This window comes from Phacochoerus africanus, chromosome 8, assembly GCF_016906955.1.
Source record: "Phacochoerus africanus isolate WHEZ1 chromosome 8, ROS_Pafr_v1, whole genome shotgun sequence".
NCBI classification, from domain to species: domain Eukaryota; kingdom Metazoa; phylum Chordata; class Mammalia; order Artiodactyla; family Suidae; genus Phacochoerus; species Phacochoerus africanus.
The window spans coordinates 71,538,911-71,561,700 of NC_062551.1; the positions used below are offsets into that span (position 1 = coordinate 71,538,911).

Below are 22,790 nucleotides of genomic sequence, written 5' to 3' on the forward strand. Positions count from 1 at the left end.
ACCGCTGAGCCACAGTGGGAACTCCTCTTCTGGAATATTTTACCATTTGGAAAAATTCCAATTTTTCCTGTCTCAGCTGTTACTGCTTTTGGGGCCACAGGCGGCTTTGGCAGATGTGGTGGAAAGGGGGACACAAGGCTTAACTCACTTGATACCACTTTTTTTTTTTTGGCCTACCCGTGGTATGCAGAAGTTCCTAAGTCAGGGATCAAACCTGTGCCACAGCAGTGACAAGAGACTTCTTAACCACTAGGCCACTGGGGAACTCCCCGACACCATTTCTTGTTCACCCTCTTCCTTATGCACCACTTCCAGGGGCACCAGGCGGAGTTTGCCCTCCTGAATGACAATTTAACCTCTCCCCCCTGGACTCTTTCCAGGAGACAGAGACCCTCCCCTCTGCCCCACCTCCCAGCTCCTGCTGCAGTGGCCCAGAGACCCCAAGGGCAAAGGCGAGGCCAGAAAAACGTGGCTGAGGTAGGAGCAGAGCGTGTGTGCAAAGAGCAAGGGGCAGGGGTAGGGCCAGACCTGGGCCCATGGTCCTGCCCTTTTTCCTGGCTGTGGAGGTGCCATGACGTCCTTGGCCATCAGGATGCGCAGCAGGGCCTCTCCCCCCAGGAGGAAGTACCTGCAGCGCTGGCGCCTTGAGACACTACTTCGGAGGCTCCAGGGCTCCCAGCAGGCCAGGTGCCTGGCAGCCACATGGCAGTGCTGGGTGGACGCTTGGGAGGCAGAACAGCTGGCGTGGACACTGGTGAGTGGGGAGGCCCCTTCCAACCCTCGGGTTGATGTCCCATCTCGCATTCCCAGACCTAAGCTCTAGAAATGTCTCTCAAAAGTAAAGATCTACCACGCCCGAAACCTTGGGCACAGGCGCAGGAGTCTGCATCGCTAACATGCCCTTGTCACATCCCTTCCTCCTGGTGCCACAGAGGTGCAGGTGGGAGAGGCAGCAAATGGGCTGGGAATACTGGGGGCAGCAACAGGCCCAGCTCAGGGTCACCGACTGTCCCCATAGCTCAGGCAGTGGCACCTGAGACGGGCCTGGCGACTGTGGCGGCAGCGGGTCCTGCAGCTGCGGGTGGCTCAGCGATTCCAGCAACGGGAAGACAGCTGGGTTCTTTCCCAGGTACTGGGGGGAAACCCCACCCCCTAGCAGGCCCTTCCAGAACAGCGAGACCTGGACATCTGGAGCTCTGGTCCTCCCTGATGGCTGCCCCCAGAACCCTTCATTTTCAGTTGGAGAAAACACAGCCTGGCTTCCCAAGCCTGTAATTCAGCTGGTGATGATGTCCTCAGCCCGGTCCCACCCTGTTGATGGTTTGGGAACCAGGCTTGGCCTGTGGCACTGCAGCTGCTCACACCAGCCCAAAGTTGAATGTGGGGCGCTGGCACCCCTCCCTATCATGCCCTCAGATCACAGCTTCCCAGACCTCAAGTCCCCTCTATTCCAAGCCTGTGCGTTTGGCCTGGGGCAGAGGGAAGGGCCTCCTCTTCCCTGGGGACAAAAGGAACTGGGCCCAGGTGTTAGCCCAGTGCTGACAGCACAGGCCCAGGAGGCAGCCAGAGAACCTGCCCTCCCCCACCCCATTCCAGGCCTTTGAGAGGTGGCGCCAGCGCCTGGCAGCCAGGAGCCTGAGGAGCAGCCGGAGGCCTAGGACAAGGCCGGGAGCAGACGAAGCTGCCAGATCCTCTGCCTGTGCTGGCCCCGGCGGGGAGCAGGGGGCCCAGCTGCAGCTGTAGCTCAGGCCCAGGGAAAGAAAAACAGACCGGAGCCCCACCCATCTGGGGAGCGCCGCGGGGCACTCAGGCCGAGAGCTCTGAAGGACAATAAAACGCCCCTGGTCCCAGTGGCTCCTCTGTCTCTCCTGCTGGCCCTGCCCCGGCCGGCCAGGCTGTCCTGGCACTGCAGGGCACGCGGCTCTGACCCGCTTCCTCTGCCATCAGGCCGCTCTTTGGATGCCCACCCCCTCCTCCCCTGAGCCACTGAAGACCGGCAGGGCCATGTGCAAGGACCGGCCTAGCACCTCTGGGCGGCAGGGCTTGAGGGCTGCTTCCTGGGGAGCAGTGCCAGGCAAATTCCGGGATATGGTGCCCCGAGGGGAGGGGGCAGCTGGCAGGAGGAGGTCTGGCCTGAAAAATAAGCCAGGAAGTCCGCCCTGCTCGAGCAAACCTCACCTGCGCCCTCCATGGCAGCAGACAGGGCACCCTTCAGCCTTCGCGGCCAGGGGAGAAGGCAAAGGCCACGGCTCTGACTCGCACAGGGATTCAGACACCTCTGACCCTGAAGAGGCACTTTCTTGAGCCACAGGAACACAGAGACAGCTGTGTGAAAAAGGCGTGTAGAAAAGGGACAGACCAGCTCAGCTCTAGGCCAAGAGCAGGCAGGGACCATGATCAGGTTTCAGCCCCAGGTCCGTCCAGGGTACGTGCCCAACAGGGCGTTGGCAGGCAGTGGTCACTCCTTCAATCACAAGCGGGGGTGCTCGGCTGCCAATGCCTTGGAGGCGGAAGGGTGCGGTACCTTGACTTTGTCTCCTCCGCAGTGCCAGCAGTCCCACCGTGCCTGCTGCGTGCTTGGTGTCCCCATCCCACAGGCCCCAAGAGCAAGGTCACCGCAGCCCCAGGCCAGCTCCCAGGGGCTCTGTCAGCAACACCCCTTCTCAGGGAGGACGGCGTTCTGCCCACAGGGGTCCTTTGTGGGGGTCGGGGGGCTGCTCCCCACTGAAAGCCCAGACTCGGCTGAGCGGGGAACACCAGGCTCCCGTGTGGGGCAGACTCAGGTCCAGCCAGAGCCGGAAGCCCCCCAGTCCAGCTGCCAGCATCATGGGGGGAGGCCAGGGCTGGGGAGGACCAAAGAACAGGAGTCCCCGGAAGAGCCAGGACAGGGAGGTGGAAGGTGGGACATGGTGGCCTCATGCGAAGGGTCTCAGGGTGCAGGTTCACTGGCCTCGGGCTCCTTCTCGTTGTGGGGGGGCCTGTTGAGAAGCTCAAATGTGTCCTCCACCACCTGCCAGAGGCAGTTGTCCAGCGGAAACTCGTTGTCCACCAGGTTGACCAGGAAGTAGTTGTCGTGGATGTACTGGATGAGCATGCGGGACGGGGACTCCTCCTCATACAGTTTGCCCCACTGCTCGATCCACAGCGCGAAGGCCTCGTCCTGCACGCGCGCCACCCAGGCGCGCAGACAGGCACATGCAGAGACGCACAGAGACAGAGGCTGGGTGAACGGGGCTGCCCCCGGGCCAGGGCTCCACGCCCAGCACCCCGAGGGGCTCTGCTGCTGCCCAGCAGGATGTTCCCCAGAGCAGAACGGGGCCCCCCAGCCAATGCCACCCCCGCTCCCCAGCCCAGAAGGAACCACCAGGAGTCAAGTCAGGGTGCTGTCAGCCCCGGTCCCACACTTGGGACCCAGCCCCACGGCCCACCCAAGGCCCCAGAGGGGGGCAGGGCAGGCCTACTCCCAGCCCCCTTACCTTCCAGAACATGAAGCTGACCGGGTCCACCACCGTGGGCTGGATGATCTCCCGTCCAGGGAAGATGCCCCAAGTGACGGCATTGGGCTGCAGCTCGGGCGCGTTGGTGATGTTTTCACCCTGGGTGGCGGTGAGGGGGTGGTTGGGGCGGCTTGGGGTGCAGGCAGCTGTGGTGCTCTCACCGGGAGTGCACGCAGCCCCACCCCACCCCGGCTCTGCAGCTCTGTGCCACTCTCCCTGTGGCCCCAAACCCAGAGGTCATCCTGGGCTCTTCCTTCCTCCTCCCTACGCGCCAATCAGCTTCACATCCGGGGACTCTGCTGGCTTCCTCTTGTGTCCAGCTTCATGACTCGCCTGGCCAGGCCTCAATGCTCCTCCACCAGGCCTGCCCTGACCCTGCGCTGCTCACAGCGTCCACCGGGACCTGTCCCAACAAAACCTGGAGCCCGCCTCCCTCTTGCCCATGGGGGAAGACCCAGATTCGAGGTAGCACGGGGAGACCCCTGGACCTGGCCCCACTTACACCTGGGCCTCACTCTGACCCCATTTGGCAGCAATGCCTTTGCATGCTCTCCTCTTTCCCCAGAATGCCCTTCTCCTCCTTGTCCTTAAAGACGCAGGCCATGGAGTTCCTACTGTGGAACAGTGGAAACGAACCCGACTAGGAACCATGAGGTTGCGGGCTCAATCCCTGGCCTCACTCAGCGGGTTAAGGACCTGGCATTGCCGTGAGCTGTGGTGTAGGTCGCAGACACAGCTCGGATCCTGCGTTGCTGTGGCTGCGGTGTAGGCTGGCAGCTGTACCTCTGATTGGACCCATGGCCTGGGAACCTCCATATGCCACAGGAGCATCCCTAAAAAGCAGAAAAAAAAAAAAAAAAAACATTCCGGCCACACAGGGCCCCTCCAAGTGCTTCCTCTGACCTCGCAAATTAGACATCCCACCCCTGGGGCCCCAGCCTTTCACACTGAACTTTACTGTTAGAAAGTACACTGCTGGGAGTTTCTGTTGTGGTGCAGTGGTAATGAACCCAACTGGTGTCCATGAGGTTGTGAGTTCGATCCCTGGCCTCACTCAGTGGGTTAAGGATCTGGTGCAGCTGTGAGCTGTGGTCTAGGTCGCAGATGCAGCTCAGATCCTGCATGGCTGTAGTTGTGGCCAGCAGCTGTAGCTCCAATTCCACCCCAGCCTGGGAACTTCCAAAGGCTGCAAGTGCAGCCCTAAAAAGCAAAAAAAAAAAAAAGAGAGAGAGAAGGGAAAAAAAAAGCGCACTGCTTACACCTGCTCATGATTATCCACAAATGGCCTCTTGTGCCAGGCTGGGAGCTCTCAGAGGCCAGGGGCCTGGCTCTGTCTGCGTGTCTGTCTGGCACAATGCCTGGATTGGTGGGGCGCTCCATGATTGCCGGATGGTGGCATAAATGTGGTGCCCTCAGACCCGGTGACCCAGGCTGGCCCCCTACCTTCACATCCACAATGTGATAATTCACTCGGAGCTCATACTTCTTCAGCACCTGCAAGAGCGCCTCCACCGTCTCCCGGGCAGTGAAGAACTCCAGGTAGGCCTGCGGGAGGGAGATGGGCGCCTGTCATGGAACCCGCCCCTTGTTGGACGCATCCTCTGGATGCTGCTGAGCATCCTGTGTGCTCCCACACCAGACATCTGCTCTCCTGACTGTCCCGGGAGGCACCCCTGAGGACACATGTGGCAGGACACATAAGGTGTTGGGCGAGTTCCCTGGTGGTGTAGTGGCTAATGAACCGCTGTTGTCACTGCTATGCTGTGACATGGGTTGGATCCCTGGCCTGGGACCTTCCACAGGCCGCGGATGTGGCCAAAAAAAAGGCATTGGGAACAGCGGTGGCCACTAGCTGGAACTGGCAAATAATTCAGCAAAGGGGAAGGAAGCCGGTCTGGACGGGTCCAAGGGATGCCTGCCACCCTCCATCCAGCTGGGAAGGCTCCGTGGAGAAGTCTTTTCCGAAGCTGCACAGGGCACCCAGGTTGGCAAATATGCCGAGACAGACACATCTCACCTGCCCATCTCCATCAGGGGTTAAGCCGGGTTCATTTAAATCCATCTGCTACAACCCTCATACAACTGCAGGGAGGGCGCCGTCAGCCCCACTTTATAAATGAGGAAACAGAGTTCAGGGAGGTTGAGCGACTTGCCTGCACTGACGGTAAACAGCAGAGCTGGAACAAAAACCCACATCCTTCTAACCCCAGAGCCCTGGGGCTTTAGAAGGTAAAGTTAACTGCAGCCGCCCTGGGTGAAAGGCGTCCACAAGGAAGTGACAAGAGCTCCCAGTTAGGGGATGCGCCCCATGTGCAGAGTGCTTTGCAGGCTTTATCAAGTTTCATCCCAGGACACGTCCCCATTTACAGAAGAGAATGCTGAGGCTCAGCGTGGTCATGGGCTCAGCCCACCAGGTCTGCGTAACTCTAAGCCCGAGCTCCTGTCCACCCCGATCCCCTGCCACTCAGAACAGAAAGCCCCAGAGACGAAGAGCCTGCAGTCCCCATCCTGGGGGTGCCCGTGAGTGCCAGTCAAGAAGGGCCACACCTTCTGGAAAACGTAGCCCCCGCTGGGGCCCCAGCCCACGACGGGGTCGGAGGACGGCTTCCCGTTGATGTTGGGCTGGGAGTTGATGGTGAGAATGCCCCGCCGGTTCACCCGCAGCAGCTCCTCCTTCATCAGGCTGGTCTCGGCCGCCAGGGGCTCGTCATTCCAGGGCAGGCAGGTCACCTGAGGAGGGGGAGCGGAGCTGGGGGCCATGGCCCCATCTGGCACCCTGGGCCCCTCCCTGTCCCCGTCAGAGACCCAGCCTGGCTCTGCCCCTATGAGCCCCTTCCAGACACCCCACATGGGGACTCCCCAGCTCACTTTCTTCCTCTGCCGAGATGCCGAGCCTCAGGCTGGGGCCGTCACAGCCCTGAGGTCCGGCCCATGGGGCGAGGGGAGGGGACCAGGGAGCCGCCCCAGCAGCACTCACTTTATAGCCATTCTGGTTCGGCTCCCCCGAGAGGTAGTGGGCAAAGACTTCAAAGACGCTCTCTTCGCTGGTCAGCTCCTGCCCCCACATCTTCAGCAGCTCTTCCTTCGGGGACTTGCTCTTCAGGTAGAAGAGGTAGTAGTCCTTCAGCTCCCCAAAGGCGGGAGAGGAGGAGTTGCCCCTGGCAGAGCAGGTGCCAAGGTCTTGACCTCCGGACAAGACCATGGCAGCATCCACCCGCCCTGGGGTCGGGGAGGGGGGCATCCCTGTGAATCCTGCTCCAGAGGGTGCGACCATGATCTGTGTCCCCCACCCACCCCCGCCAGGAAACAGTTCATCCACAGGGACTCACCAGCGGCCGTTGGGGAATTCATCCCACTCCTGGGTGCGGTAAATGTAACTCTTGGGTCTGGAGGCCCAGAAGATGGGACGGACATCTTCCTCCCGACGCTTGGGGTGGGCGCTGACAGCCCAGGGCAGGGGGCGCCTGGGTGAGAACCAAGACAAAAAGCCTCAAGGAATTGCCCTTGGGAGCAGTGGGGAGGGGGCACCACCGAGCCTGGGTTCTTCCATTCAACTCGGACACATCAAGCTGGACGTGGTGTTCCTGCTGACACCGGAGCCCCAAGGGTGCCATTAGCCAGGGTGGCTGGCGCTGCTAGGGTGAGCTGCTCGTTCTGCGACCTCTCCCTGACTTTCCTGCCCGCCTGACTCTCCTCTGTGGCTCCTGGGCCTGAATTCGGGGCTCCTGGCCTCACCTGGGGTCCTCGATCCACAGGCCCAGACGCTTCAGCACCTCTGTGGTGGCCACCTCGCGGTTGAGAGTGTAGAAGTGGAGGCCCGGCACCAGGCCACTGGCCAGAAGCTCCTGGCACAGGCTCACAGCCTGCTCGATGCCGTAGTTGCGGATGGCGGCGTCATTGTCTTTGATGGGCTCGATCACGTCCTTGATCTGCTGCGGCACCTCCAGCTTGGACAGCTTCACTAGCTGCCGGAGGGAGTGGTAGCCCTGCCCGGGACACGAGGGGGCAGTGGGCGCCATCTCCCAGCCCATCTCTCACCCCAAACACTCATCCCCCACCAGGTCTCCTGGCCCCCGTAGTGTGACACACCGTGACCCAGGAAAGTCAGGCCACATCGTGCGAGGACCCGCCTGGTCCTGCTTTTAAACTCTGCAGAGGACAGACCTACGGCATTCCTGCCGTTGGTCTGAACCAGCCCTTCGGCCCCTATACATATTTATCGATAACGGGTGGTCACCTGAGCCAGTGGCTCCCCAGCCTCACTGACGAGCAGATCACTATGTTAAGAACTAACGTACAAATTCCCAGGCTTCACCCTGAGAAACTACTAACTCAGAACCCCTAGGCAGAGGATCTGGGAATCTATCTTTCGAAAAGGCTTATGAAATGATTCTGGAGACAGCCAAGTTTGGGAAATACCGATTTTAGCAACATTTATGAGCGTTATAATCCCTTTTAGTGACTCTGACCTGTAAGCCCCACCAACAGGTACTGTCGCTATTTGGGGGGACATCAGAGGTGATCAACGGGGTGGAAAGACAACACTTTGCCAGGACTGCGCGTCTGTCTGACGAAAATCTAATGGGCATCCAAGAACTCTGGCCTGTGCCGGGACAAGGGGCCGGAGGGAGTCCACTAGCCCTCCCGGGACCCTCACCTGGATGGGGAAGATGCCCGGGAGGATGGGGCAGGTGATGCCCATCTCGGAGCAAGCCTTCAAGAAGCGGAAGAACGTATCAGCCTCGAAGAAAAGCTGGGTGATGATGAAGTCGGCTCCTGCCGCCACCTTCTCCTTCAGGTGTTTCAGGTCGGCCTCGAAGCTCTCTGCGTCGGGGTGGCCTTTGGGGTAACCTGCCAAGAGGGAAGACAGTAGCTAGAGGCTTGGCTCCGCCTGCCTAAGGTGAGTGATGGAGAAACGAGAGAGCGGGGAATGGAGAGCTCCAGACTCGTCCCTTCCGAGCCCTGAGCAGGGACAGGCTGAAGTGACGGCTGGGCTCGTCTGACGGCCCCCTCGACCTGCAGGTGACCCTTGGAGGGAACCAGCTTAGAGCCACCCCGACCCCGAGAGTGGGGGCGGGGTGTCCCCAATCCCCGCTCTGCCCTGCCTCACGGCCCCTGCCATCAGCCAGGCCAACACGGCCTGCATTTTGTGGCCTCGGAAAAGAGAAAATGCTACATTTAGGCTGGCTGGGCAGCCCTGGGGGAACGGGCTTGGCTCTAGGTACTGGATTAAAACAGTGCCTTTAATTTCACATAAAAATTACTCATCACAGTAAATCAACTATACTTCAATACAACTTTAAAAAATGAAAAGGAAAAAAAAAACCTCTAAAAACCCTAAATAAATAAACAAATAAAATCACTCGGGTGCAGGTCAGTGCCAAGTGGAAAGCGTGTTACCCGAGGAGATGTGAGGAGGGTGGAGACGGCCCGCTTGAAGAGCAGAGCAGAGGGGGTTCCCGTCACGGCGCAGCAGAAGCGAATCCGACTAGTATCCATGAGGTTGCAGGTTCGATCCCTGGCCTCACTCAGTGGGTTAAGGATCTGGCATTGCCATGAGCCGTGGTGTAGGCCGGCAGCTGCAGCTCTGATTTGACCCCAAGCCTGGGAACTTCCATAGGCCATGGATGCGGCCCTAAAAACACATACAGACATACACACAAAGAACGGAGAGAAAACGGCTCTTTTTTTTTTTTGGCCGTGACCATGGCATGCAGAAGTTCAAATCACCATAGTAGTGACTTGAGCCACAGCGGTGACAACGCCGGATCCTTAACCCACTGAGCCTCCCAGCAACTCTAGGAACTGTTTTTAATTTCCCAGGTCTGTCACTGGGAAAATGGAGTCACTTTAGTCGCATTTTTTATTAGTCGGAGTCTGTGTTGCTCCAAGTGGCGGAGCCAGGGTCAGTGTCAGAGGGCTGCTGACAGTGGAAAGAGCAGCCCCACGAAGTAACAGACTCCTGGGGTGTGAAAGCACTGGGGCAGGGGGACAACCAGCTGTCCCCTGGGTCCTCATCAGCTCCAGGAACTGGGTCACTGATTCCCGAAGGACAGAACTTAGCAGTAGCCCTGCCTGCACAGAAGACTGAGGGCACAGAGTGCTGGCTTCTTCAGCTGAGTCCAGGGCAGGACCCCAAGTCAGGAAGGGGGCAGACCCGCACCCACACTGTTGGGCAGCCAAGCTGCTTTGCGGTGATTAGACAGTTTTGTGCTTAAGAAACCCTGAGTCATCAAAAATGGATATAAAAACTATTGTTTCAAGGATAAGGGGGTGGGGAGTTTAAACACCAGAATTTTATACTTTCAGTAACAAGGCTATTTTTCCAGCAGGAATTTTAGAAATAGGTGTTAGCAGCCTAAACACTATAAAACCTCAACAGCACCCAACCAATCCAGCAGCTGCTGACACCCAGATCTCGCTCAGCTTTACTGCGTGCTTGTCCAAGCTCAGCCAGCTGGGGTGCCGGCTCCTCCACCGTCTCCCTTCTCTACCACTTTCCCAGAAGCAAAGCTCCAAACCGCTTGGCAACCGAGTGCTCATGGCCCTGTGGTTTCCACTCCTGAGCATCCAAAGCCCACTGCCCATGGGCACCCTCCGAAATCAACTGACTGTCTTGTGGCCGCTCGAGAGCAACGACACTGAATTCCTACTCCTCTGGGCCTCCCACACCCATCCACGTCAACACCCTCTTCTCAATGCTGGGAAGAGTACGGGGCCTGGGGACTAGCCCAAGTCCCCGTAACAAGTGATTTCCTTGCAGCCCTTTGGTTTTGTTTGTTTGTTTTGCTTTTTAGGGCTGCACCTGCAGCATATGATAGTTCCCAGGCTAGGGGTTGAATCGGAGCTGCAGCTGCCGGTCTACACCACAGCCACAGCAACTCGACTTCGACCTACACCACAGCCCATGGCAATGCCGCATCCTTAACCCACTGAGCGAGGCCAGGGTTCGAACCTGCATCCTCATGGATCCCACTCACGTTCATAACCCACTGAGCCACAACGGGAACTCCCAAATGCGGATCACTCTGATTTGGTACTCCACAATATAGTCATGTTTATTTTCATAAGAACAGTATGATTTTCTCCAAACTACCTGCAAAAAATTTTTGTGGCAAGATGATGTGTCAGATTGATCCCCGGATCTCTTGTGTCCCTGGCACATGCTGCCCCATTACACCCAAGCCCCTGGTTGGGAAGCTGAAGGCCCAGACCCCCTGGCTGAAGGAACTAGAGCTGAGCCGATCTAAGCCTCTCTCCTGAGGATTTGGAATTGACAGAGGTCTGTCAATCAGTCCGGGCGACAGTGAGGAGCCAGTGGCAGGTCAGGGGTGTACCATACACACCGGGGACAGGAAGAGGGCACCTGTCGGGTGTACTGAATGAGGCGTGGAGCAGCGGGGAGGCAGACGCGGGGCCCTGTGGCCCCAGAGGGAATGAGGGAGGGCCTCGACTCTGTCTGCCTCCGGGTTCCAGGGCTTAGTGAGGTCCAATGCCATTTCCTGACCTTGTCCTGAGATTCCTGCCCCCAGAATCTTGATCCATATACCCCTTTTGTGTTTTAAAAGTAGGGCTTGGAAGCAGATGAAGATCAAGAAAAGGCTGAGGAACCAAAACTTAAGGGGCGGGGGCGAGCCAGGGAGGGGAGTGGAGGACAGAACAAGAGGACAGATGTCACCGCGGCACCTCCCTCACCTGAACTGAGTACCTTTCACCCTGCCCCTCTCCGGCCCCACCTGCTGGGATGCCCCGGCCACTCACCTGCCACACAGACGTCGAAGTAGTCACCAAACTCACTGCGGATGTGCTTCACCAAGTCTGCAGCGTAGCCGAAGCCTCCTTCCTCTGCTTCCCACTGGTCACCTACAGGGTCTGCAGGGTTGGAGGTCTCGTTGCTGGGTCTCACTCGCCCTCCAGGCAGCCTCTCTGGTCCTTCTCCCCACCCACACCCAGGACCATGAGCGCCTCGAAGGCAGAGCCTTCCTGTGACTTTAAGTTGGTGCCTCTGCCTTCTCGCTGAGGATCTGGTAAACTGAGAGGAAGATGGCAGCCAGCCTATCAATCGCGGAGTCCTTGCTCTGCGGGCTGCGGGCTGCAGCGGCCGACAGGGAGCAGCTGCTGCTCTCCATCCAGCCTGGAGCACCAGAGACCCGGTCCCTACTCAGACCTGCCTGCGTCCAGGCCCCCCCATCCAACTCTGCAGCTCCCTCTCCCTGCCCTTAGAATCCTTGTCCACCAGGGGGTACCTCCCTCCGGTCAAGGGGGGAGTGGTCTTTGGGGCGGGGAGCCTGAGGCCACAAGTTCCCACCAACGGGCTCCCATGTCCCAACGCTTATGTGGCCCACTGACAGCAGGGGCCAGAGGCATCGCCGGCTCTTCTCAGTCCTGGGACACAAGCCAGAACTGAGCTCTCTGACTGGGCCAAAACCAGCTGCAGCCAGCGATCTGATCAATGAAGCTGCGTAGAGTCAGGACATAGCGTTATCAGACGCCAGCCCAGTGCCGACTCAATGCCTAGAGTGAGGTCAAGAGATCAGGAGGTGGCTGCATCTGTGCCGCCCACGGTCCTCCCGACCATGATGCCCATGGATGCTACCGGCAGGGATGGGAGCCTGCGTGGACTCAGTGTGGGACACGGAGAAAAGCAAAGGACCGTTTCAGGGACAGAGGAGGTCTTCGGGAAAGCAGGACCCCAGAGGGCCATGGGCGGGCTCCGCACCTCCCCTCAGCGCCAAGATGTTCTTCAGGCCCAGCCGCTTGGCCTTGTGCAGGTAGCCCGTGACCTCCTCCCGGCTCTGATGGCAGCAGGTCATGTGCAGTACGGTCTCCAGGCCGCAGTAGTTCACGGCCGTGCTGGCGATCACCATGGACGAGGTCTCCTTGTCCGAGCCAGGGTCCCCTGCTGGGTGCCAGGTCACATCTATGAAGAGAGGGCCGCCTGCCCCCATCCGGTCAAACCTGCGGGGAGTTTCTTTCTGAACAGGGGCCTCTGGGGGCGCACCACCCTTCACCCCCTTCCCGTGGGCTCTGGGAGTTAGAGAAGCATCCGGTGTTGGTTGGAATCCGACTGACCTGCATCCACAATAATAAATAATAAAAATAATAAATAAAAATCAATCAATCTGGCTTTGGTGCTTATAAGCTGTGTGACCTTGGGAGAATTACTTAATCTCTCTGAGCCTCAGTGTCCTCATTTCTGCAAAGTGGCAGCAGCCAGTGAGTGCCACATTCATAAAGACACTCTGAGGATATGGTGCTAGCTGGCTCTACAGCTCTTGCAGTGTTGGGTACGCAATGAACGTGCAACCAGGGTGCTATGACTCTGGTGACTTGCTGTGGACGTGATATATGAGAACAGCGAGGCCACTCTGTGCACAAGCAGCACTTTGGACTTTTCTAAGCGCTTGCATGTTTATTACCTCGGGCGAGTTAAGACATTTTGATGGTCAAGGGTTGGGGAAATCCTCAGAGGGGCAAGTGAGGCCTCGTTCTGGGGACAGAGAGGGTCCACAGACACAAGTTTCTTTCATGCTGCCCCCTAGTCCCGGTGCAGCGGCCAAGAGTCCTGCAGGCCACATTTCCAGACCTGGAATCAAGAGCCACGACAAGCCGACTGGATTACGTTAGCACTTCGCGAATCGCATGAGAAGCACAAGTGGTTAAAAGCATGAACTTTAAAAAAAGGAACTGCGGGAGTTCCCGTCGTGGCGCAGTGGTTAATGAATCCGACTAGGAACCATGAGGTTGCGGGTTCGGTCCCTGCCCTTGCTCAGTGGGTTAACGATCCGGCGTTGCCGTGAGCTGTGGTGTAGGTTGCAGACGCGGCTCGGATCCCGAGTTGCTGTGGCTTTGGCGTGGGCCGGCGGCTACAGCTCCGATTAGACCCCTAGCCTGGGAACCTCCATATGCCGCGGGAGCGGCCCAAGAAATAGCAACAACAACAACAACAACAACAACAATAACAACAACAACAAAAAAGTCAAAAAAATAAAAATAAAAAATAAAAAAAAAAAGGAACTGCGATTCGCGAAGTGCTAACGTAATCCAGTCGGCGTTTTTCAATTTTACGGGAATAATCCAAATTCCTAACTGGCTGCAAATGCTCTCCAAGTCCCTCTTTTGTAACTTCCTACAATCTACTCAGGATCCGGCCCCAAGTTCCGCTAAAGAATGCAGTCAGGGAGAGTCAACATTTTTTTAACCCATCGAAGAGCGGGTCTAAACATTCCAGGTGCTTGGAGGGACTTTCACAAACAACAGAAGCTGCGTATATCGAAGGATCTACCCTGGCTTGGCTTTTTTTCCACCTCTTTTTTCTGCCGGGTCAAAGTGCAGCCCTGCCTCAGGGCTGACAGCTCACATTCCCCCCCAACCCACGCCTCCATCCCCAGCTCCTTATCTTACATCCACTCACCTAGAGATGAGATTGACGGCGCCCTGAGCAGTTCGAGGAGGGAAGAATTCTAGGGAGAACCACTTGTCACCTGACTCCATCCTCCGCTTCATCTTCTCCCTGAGCCTCTCGTGACGCTCGGGGTCCAGCCCCGGTGTAGAGCACCTTGAGCTCTCCTTGGAGCTCTCGCTGCCACTGCTGCTGCCCTCCCAGCGGGGGCCGGGGCCGCCGTTCCCTCTGGGTTCGTTCACCATGGCTGAGCTCCTGCTGCATGGGGTGAGGGCGGGGGCATGAGACGGCAGGCGGGCAGCCGAGCCCCAGAGTAGCAGGGTCAAGTGAGAGGCGCTGCATTTCCACGCAGGAAGAAGGCCGGAGAGGGTATGGGTGACAACGGCCCCACCCAGAGGCTCCACGAGCCACCGTCAAGGTCGTCTGCGCAGCCTCGCTCCAAGCTTTGCCATCCGCGGCTCCCTGACTCCATATAGGGCTGCCCCCACCCAGCGCAGACACACACTCCTTCAGCCCCTGGATCCTCCGTGACTGCTACCTGATGGCGGGTGGCACAGAGGACCTCGAGATGCCAGCCTCCAAGGCCCGCACTCCTAGAGAGGGGCAGCACTGCCCAGCTGGGAGGCCCTTGGCTTTTGGACGGTCCATTTCTGCTAGTTTAGACTCAGACCCCAGACCTCTGGGGAAGAATCCGAGGAAACTTCCCCAGCGGGTGTGTCCGACTGGGCGGAGCTGTGACAAAGGAAAAGCTCAGAGCTGTAGCCGGGCCGAGCCCTGCAAGGGGGCGGGGGCAGGGCTTCCAGGCCAGCGGGAGGGCTGAGGCTCTAGCGGTCGAAGGCGGATGGAAGGAGGGGGACGTAGGGCTGGAGGTGGCCGGGTTTGGGCGGAGATGGGGCTACAGACAGATGTGCACTGGATCACTCTCCAGAGAAGGAATGGCTGAGCCACGGAAACGCCTCCTGCTAATGCGTTTCTATGTACACAGGATGGAAGGGGTGGGGGTTTGACAAAGCAGCCAGATTTCTCCTGAGTGTGTGCTTCTCCAAAAAGACCATGGATTAGACTTGACATTGGCTGGGTTCCAAAAGTAGCCAGACCCAAGTTCAGTCAGAGCATGGATTTATGTCCAACTCAGAACAAAGGCTGTCCAGTCTGTGCCTGCTTTCCAGGCTGTTCTTATACACACCACTGAAGTCAAAGTAATTAGAGTGACGACAGAGCCACCAGAGTCGAAGCCCTGAACCATGGCAACCACAGGCAGGCCGACAGAGCGCACAGTGCCACTGGGCAGTTTGGTGGGGAAAATAAAGACAGAAACTTTCTAAGGAAACGGTACTCTTGTACAGGAAGGTGCAAGCACATAGCAGTGAAAACCCAGGGGATGGGGACATGGAGCACTAGAGGGACAACCAGGCCAGGTTCATGCCTTTCAGGAAATGTCCACTGCTAAGCCAGTGTTCTTAACCATTTTGGGGTCCTAGACTCTCGAGAAACAGGTAAGATCAATTGCTCCTCTCCCCTAAAACACACAAGTGCACATAACACACACTGGTCCCTCCAAAGTCAAGGAGTTGAGGGAGTTCCCACTGCAGCAAGTAGGTTAAGGACCTGGTGTTGTCACAGCTGGGGTGTATGTAGGTCACAGCTGCAACTCAGATTTGATGCCTGGCCCAGTGTGCCACAGGCTCCACCAAAAAAAAAAAAAAAAGTCAAAGAGTTGAGCCCAGACCATGCTTTCCATCCCTAGGGAAGCCCATTTTGATTCTGACCTAAAAGTCCAGTTTCTCCGTGGGGATTAATGTCAAGAATGAGAAAGGGGAGAGCCTCAAGATCAGCCTAGGCTGGTCTTTCTCTGGAATTCAAGAGAGTGCCTCATTAATTGCTGGAACAAACCAAGAGAGGGGAAGGAGGCTGAACCACAGACAAATCAGAGCCATGGACAAACTATCTATCTGCTCTTTGTTCAATAAGGACTTACCGCATTCCTAGCATGTGCCAGGCACTAGCCTTCTTTCAACCTTTTTTGTGTGTACCACCTACCCATTTCAAGCTAGGGTCCCATCGCACCCAGGGCTGCAATTGTGGGCTCACAGGTTTGCCTGCGCTCCCTCTTCCCAGTTCTCTGAGACCAGGGCAGGGTATTCTGTCCATGGTATCCCAGTGCCTGGCATATGGCACTAACAGCCAGCACTCCTGAGCACCGACCCACCAGGCACTGTCACTCTGTTCTCAGAACAATCCTTTACCATCTGCTGAGCACTTACTTAATCAGTGCCGAGCACGGGGCAGTGGGGAAATACGGAGGCCACCACTCCCAGAAAGGTCGGGTGGGCACCCGTGCGCAGCCCGATGCAGTGGACGCCGGAAACAGGGCCAGCGGACCACCGCTCTTCTCCAGGCGCTCGGCGGGGAACCGGCGAAGAGTCTTTGGCGCCCGGGTGGCTCGGGGGCAGCGGATCGATTCACCGGGTCACCGGCTCATGGTCGGGGTGAAGAAATGAAGGCCCAGGCCCAGTCCGGCACGGGGACACCCCGACTCAGGGCCGCCTCCGACCAGGCCGGGGAGGAAAGTGAGTCTTCGCTTCGCTGCTGGGGGTCGTGCAGGAGGCAGCCATTGAGGATTACATTTCTCTCTCGGAGGACGAGCGAGGAGGGGGCGGGCCGGCCGCTATCGCTCTCTGCCCACAGGCAAGAGCCCGCCCCCGGGTGGGTGGTCCCCAACTCCTTGGTCTCCCTCCCTGGCAACCCCGCGACTCGCTGTCACTCACCCTCTGGTCGCGGATGACTCGGAAAGTGTGCCCGCCGCAGCTGCGTGGACGCTGCTGGGCCCGCCGGAGGAGGGGGCGGGGCACGAGTGGGGGGCGCGGCGCAGATGTCAGGTTGCTAAGGGAGGCGCGAGCAGAGGGCGGAAGCCACCGGCCCAGGCGCCCGGAAGCCCCGCCCCCAGCATGGCCGCGCCCAGAAGTCTCTTTGGAAGCCGTCCCTCCGCCGTCATGTGACGCGAGCCCTCGCCCCACCCGTTTGCAGCCACTCCCAGTCTCCGTCCCCAAGCACGAGAGGGCCACGTGACACTCCCGGAGCCAGTCACGTGAGGCGCGGATCCTAGGCGGGAGGGGGTTGCCAGAGGGGTCCAGGGTGGCAGTAAAGGAGGAAGATGGCGGGGTGCAGGGGGTCCCTGTGCTGCTGCTGCAGGTGGTGCTGCTGTTGTGGTGAGCGTGAGACCCGCACTCCCGAGGAGCTGGTGAGGAGCTGGCGGAGCGGGGCTGGGCAGGGGGCGGTTGCTAAGGGACCGGGGAGAGGCGTTGCCGGGGGTGGGGCCGGTCCGAACATGGACCGCAGGTGGCAGCAGGTGGGGCCTGGGGACAACAGCCTGGGCTCTGGAAGCATCTGCCGGGCTTCACGCGTACAAGTCTGGGCTTTTGTGTGTGTGTGTGTGTGATCATAACCCCTGCCTGGAATCTGAGGGAGAATCCAGGCCTGCTCCAGTGCATCCCGTCCTCATATGCTTTTATTTCCATCTGAAAGGAGTTTTGAATGAAACAAGCGTTTTCAGAAGGAGCTCCTCCACTGGAGTTTGTGCAGATCATGCAGCTGAGATTCTCCAGCCCTTTCTCTATTTCCTCATCTTTTCTGGGTCACTGATATTCCAGCTTCTATCTGCAAAGCACTCTGGGAAAACTTGAATTATGTCCCCAGAGTTGACAAGTCCCTCCTTGTTTCAGACTTGGCATGCTGTCAGGTGGAACCTGAATATTTTCCACCTTAAGCTGGCAAGGGACATCTTTGAAGTGTCCTGAAGGCGAGTGATTATTTGGAGAATGTTCTGTAGGGATGAGGGTAGATCCCCACCCATGGGTAGAACCCCACCCACTCCACCCCCATCCCAAAAGGTTGTTTTTCCGTCTAGTTCCCATTTGATAATGACTTCAGATGACTTAGAAACTGGCAGTTGATTTCAGTACATATTTCTGCCTCATTCCAATTTTTTTTTTTTGCCTCGTTCTCTTTAAAAACCATTAAGGAGTTCTCATCATGGCTCAGTGGTTAATGAACCTGACTAGTGTCCATGAGGACGTGGGTTCGATCACTGGTCTCACTCAGTGGGTTAAGGATCCTGCCTTGCTGTGGCTGTGATGTAGGCCGGCAGCTACAGCTCCGATTCTGCCCCTAGCCTGGGAACCTCCATATGCCTCAGGTGTGGCCCTGAAGAGACAAAAAGACCAAAAAAAAAAAAAATTAAGAGGGTCTTCCTTCTGTGGATCTGTTCTTCTAGACCATCCTTGGAGAAACACAGGAAGAGGAGGATGAGATCCTTCCAAGGAAAGACTATGAGGTAAGATTCTTAGATGCTGTCTTGGGTACCAAAAGTAGTGAGTGACCTGCTCACTTCAGACCCAAGCATTAGGATTCCAACCAGAGATGCTCTTTGACCTTTTCTCCCAGGAGATGAGTAGGTAAGAGGTAACTTCTTTGTGGAAAGGAGACTGTTTAAAAAGCCCTTTTCTCACCTCAACCCCAAGCAGGGTCTGAGTGTGTCTCCATGTTTTCGTGGATCTGTGGTGCCTTAATCTGGGTAGAGTATGTGTTTGCTATTAGATGTTTTCTTTTACTACCTGCAGAGACCCAGAGTCAAAGCCACTGAGTGTGTGCTCCTAACACGTGAGGACAAGGAGTCTTTGCTTCTCTTCTGAGTGAACTGAGTTTTCAGATGATTGTTTCCTGCCTAAGCAGCTTTTCTCAGAAATGTTAATTCTTTTTTTTTTTTTTTTGTTATTTCTTGGGCCGCTCCTGCGGCATATGGAGGTTCCCAGGCTAGGGGCTCAATCAGAGCTGCAGCCACCAGCCTACGCCAGAGCCACAGCAACGCGGGATCCGAGCCGCGTCTGCAACCTACACCACAGCTCACGGCAACGCCGGATGGTTAACGCACTAAGCAAGGGCAGGGACTGAACCCGCAACCTCATGGTTCCTCGTCGGATTCGTTAACCACTGCGCCACGACGGGAACTCCAGAAATGTTCATTCTTGAGTGTAGTTCTCCATTTCAGGCATGGAATTCAGAGAGGGGGGGAGTGTGTGTGTGAGTGGGTGTCTGTGTAGTAAGGCCAGGCCAGTCCTGCGGAATGCTTTTCTATTATTTAACCAGTTCACAATGACATTTCTATGACTTTTGCAATGACAAACACAAGCCACAGTTGTGATAGAGGATTTGTAAATGATTTACAAAAAGAGGCTAGAGAAAAACCCACAACCCCGATCATTGAAAGGTGATTATTCACTAGCAAAACATCCTTTTCCATGTTTTTTTTTTTTAAGTAGCAAAGTGACACGCTTTTTTTTAAGTTGCAAAGTAAGATTCTACTAAATACTCTATTTTAACATGTTTTCTCCCTCCACTGGGTGACAATTTTTATATCAGTAGCTGCTTTTCTATAACATCTTTTCAAATAGGGGAATGGTATTTCCTTATGCCACAGTTTCTTTAATCTGATTTTTCTATATTGTGAACTGCATGGTGGGGGCCATCCTTTCTAGATCATCTTTAATTGGTTCTTTAGGATTAATTCCAAGGAGTGGAATTAATCATGTCTGTGTTTAATGCTTTTTAAAAATATGTTGTGCAGACTTTGAAAATTCAGTATTCTAAAACAATAACATACCCAGGCTAATTTTCTTTTTAATATTTCATCTTACTCGTGCTGTAGAATTTAGTGTAAGTATTAACGATTTGTAGTGTAACATGGAATTTTAAAAACCTTTTATTCTAAAGAATTTCAAATATAGACAAAAATGGACAGAATAGTAAGAGAAAGCCCCTGTACTCATCACACAGCTTCACACATCATTCAGCACATGCCCAGCCTTGTTTCGTCTATGTTCCCATCCACATCCTCCTTCCTATATTATTTTGAGAGAAATTCTATACATCACATCATTTTGTCCATAAATAATTCAGTGTGAATCATTAGTGGGTAAGGGCTTTCTTTTTAGCGTAACCCAATACCATTTTCATACCTAAGAAATTGACAATGATTCTTTAAAATCAAATATCCAGTGTTGAAATTTTCCGGTTATCTTATAAATGTCATGTACTTTTTAATAGTTTGTTTGAATCAGGTTCCAAATAAATGGTCCTCACATTCATTTGTTTGATATATGTTTTTAAGTCAAGTGTGTTTAAGATGAAATAGGTTCCACCTTCATCTTTTTTTTTTTTCCTTGCAATTGACTTGACAAAATAATTTGAGGACTCTGGAATTTGCCAGGTGGATCACAATGGTGTAGTTTAACCCGCCTCTCTGATGCGAGTGCTTTTAATCAATCAAAAAGCACCGTATTTTCTCGTATTTGTTAAATACTTGTTTGCCTGTGTGTAGTCAAGAGATTTACGTGAATTAGTATAAAATGGTCCATATCATGCGGTCAATTCGAACCCCCTCATTGAGCCTGATGATATCCTATTACTATGACTGACGCAGTCTCAGCCTTTATGCTTCTCTTGGGAGCTCAGCACAGCATCTCTGCTCCATTGACCTATTGTTCCCCAGGCTCCTTTCTTCCTTTGACTAAATTGCACTCATATTTGTAATGCATTTCCTTTCAGCTGATATGCATATTTATATAAATTTTATGGTTTAATATTCTTTTTTGTGAGTCATTAATATTTCCAAGTAACCATCTCTGTGTATGAACTCCCTCAGAGCATTTGCTGTGTGTAAGAACAAATTTAGCTAGGCACTTAATCAGAAAAATTTGCTTAGATTTTATTTACGAGGAATCAGCTAGAGAAACCTGTTGTACATCTTTCTAAAATGTGCTCCTTTTGCCTTAGTGAAAGTTGATTGCATATCCTTGACTCTTTCTCTGAAAAGTTGGGGGTCTTACAAGATGTTAGACTCCCATTTTGACATCCAGTCTCCTTATAGGTGGCTTGAAAAATAACAACTCCCTATGTGTGGGAGGGGGTAGTTAGCAAACACCACTGTTTTTGTGCAGGTCACAGAGCCCGTAGTGCTCATTTGAGTTGGAAAAAGGGCCCCTCAGAGCCAAAGACTTCAATAAAAGGCTATTGCAGCACCCCCAACTCAAGGCCCATTGGCAGTGCTCTTTGTGTGAACCCTAAGGTGCCTGTCTTTCCTGGGGGAACTTGGGCTACATCTCAGGCCCCATTTCCCCCATAGCCCTGTGCCGTATTTGCTCCTTACCATGGGCAGCAGCCCTGCAGGCCACCTGTACGAATTTCAGTTTCTAAAAAGTTGTTAGTCCTTCAAAGCAAAGAGCAGCATATACAGCAGAAATAAAGGAAAGTTGGTCATGGCAAAGAAGTAAAAATATCTGGGGATTTTTGATTGTTTTTTTTTTAAGAAAGTTAGACTTTAGCATCTCCCACTGTGGTGCAGTGGGATGGGCAGCGTCTTAGGAACCCTGGGACTTTTTCCTTGCAATTTACTTGACAAAATAATTTTAGGACTCTGGAATTTGCCAACTGGTTCGATCCCTGGCCTGGCACAGTGAGTTAAAGATTCAGGGTTGCTGCAACTGCGGCTTATGTCGTGACTGCGGCTCGGATCTGATCCCTGGCCCGGGGGGTCCATATGCCATGGGGCGGCCAATAAATGGAAAAAAGAAAGAAAAAAAAAAGAAAGTTAGACTTTATCCAGATTTTATTTTTTTATTTATTTATTTTTCATTTTTATTTATTTATTTTTTTGGCCACACCTTCAACATGCTGAAGTTCCCAGGCCAGGGATCAAACCTGCACCACAACAGTGACCTGAGCCACTGCAGTGGCAACACCGGATCCTTAACCAGCTGTGCCACATGGGAAGTCCAACAATACCTGCTTTTAATAACAGATCATATAGTTCATTGGTACTTGTTTACCAAGTGTCAAACTTTCAGCTAGTATTTTTTTTTTTTGTTTTTTTTTAAGAGAAATGATTGGTCTTTTTGGGGGGTAACTGTTACTAAATCTTCCTCTTAACAGCTTTATTGAACTGTAATTCACATTCTATACAGTTTACCCATTTAAAGTGTACACTTTTTTGGAGTTCCTGCTGTGGCGCGACAGGAACAGTGGTGTCTTGGGAACCCTGGGACGCAGGTTCAATCCCCGCCCAGGCACAGTGGGTTAAGGATTTGGCAGCTGTGGCTTAAATCTTGACTGTGGCTCGGATCTAATCCTTGGCCCGGGAACTTCATATGCCGTGGGGTGACCAAAAATGGAAAAAAATAAATAATAAAGTGTACAGTGTCAGTATATTCACAGAGTTGTGCAACCATCATCAAATCGATTTCAGGACATTGTCATTCCCCAGGAAGAAACCATACACCTGTTAGTAGTCATGGCCTGTTCCTCTTGCCCCTAACTGTGGGCAGCCACTAATTTGCTTCCTATCTCAATACCTTTGCTCATTCTGGACATCAACAAACCTTTTATTTTTTTAATTTTAATTTTTAAGGCCACACCCGCGGCATATGAAGTTCCCAGGCTCAGGGTTGAATCAGAGCTGTAGTCGCTGGCCTACACCACAGCCATAGCAACACCAGATTGAAGCCACGTCTGCAGCCTACACCACAGCCCACGGTAACACCAGATCGGTAACACTGAGCGGGGCCAAGGATGGATACTACTTGAGTTTGTTACTGCTGAGTCACAATGGGAACTCCAGCAAACCTTTTATATGTTTATGGAGCCATACCCTTATTAGAACCATCAAGCAAATAATTGGTTGGTAATTTTTATACATATTTGGTATGAAAGATCATCATATTTTTCAACGTGTTAATTTTTTCCCCTGTTTGTTCCTAAAATGTGATGTCATTTAATTGATTAAAAGATATATACGTGTGTGTGGGTATACATAGAGTTGACCCTTGAAAAACACGGGT

The 22,790-nt window shown here is 54.5% G+C and overlaps 2 protein-coding genes across 10 annotated transcripts in view; one reads left to right on the plus strand and one right to left on the minus strand.

The window, feature by feature from the left end:
* Positions 1-2,279: 2,279 nt before the first annotated feature.
* Positions 2,280-16,810, minus strand: MTHFR (methylenetetrahydrofolate reductase). 8 transcript variants are annotated; one of them, XM_047791826.1, is made up of 12 exons: positions 16,668-16,810; positions 13,912-14,157; positions 12,217-12,569; positions 11,259-11,369; positions 8,155-8,348; positions 7,233-7,483; positions 6,827-6,961; positions 6,475-6,655; positions 6,045-6,227; positions 4,941-5,042; positions 3,477-3,596; positions 2,280-3,160 (listed from the first exon to the last, which is right to left on the minus strand). In XM_047791826.1, the coding sequence occupies exons 2-12, from the start codon at positions 14,142-14,144 to the stop codon at positions 2,930-2,932; spliced, it is 2,094 nt and encodes a 697-aa protein (XP_047647782.1). In that variant the 5' UTR covers positions 14,145-14,157; positions 16,668-16,810; the 3' UTR covers positions 2,280-2,929. The 8 variants fall into 8 exon arrangements, with proteins under 8 accessions (XP_047647782.1, XP_047647783.1, XP_047647786.1 ...); XM_047791827.1 differs by having other exon boundaries at positions 13,912-14,154; positions 16,668-16,793; XM_047791830.1 differs by lacking the exon at positions 16,668-16,810 and adding an exon at positions 16,164-16,366 and having other exon boundaries at positions 12,217-12,455.
* Positions 16,811-16,966: 156 nt separating this feature from the next.
* CLCN6 (chloride voltage-gated channel 6) overlaps positions 16,967-22,790 on the plus strand; it is a 33,068-nt gene continuing 27,244 nt past the window's right edge. The window contains exons 1-2 of one of the 2 annotated variants that reach the window (XR_007136467.1): positions 16,967-17,140; positions 18,173-18,232. Coding sequence is in view for 1 of the 2 variants with exons in the window: in XM_047791831.1 (XP_047647787.1) it covers positions 17,054-17,140; positions 18,173-18,232 (147 nt within the window). In the remaining variant the exon portion in view is untranslated. The remainder of the gene's footprint in view (positions 17,141-18,172; positions 18,233-22,790) is intronic. The other variant, XM_047791831.1, reaches the window with a different exon arrangement.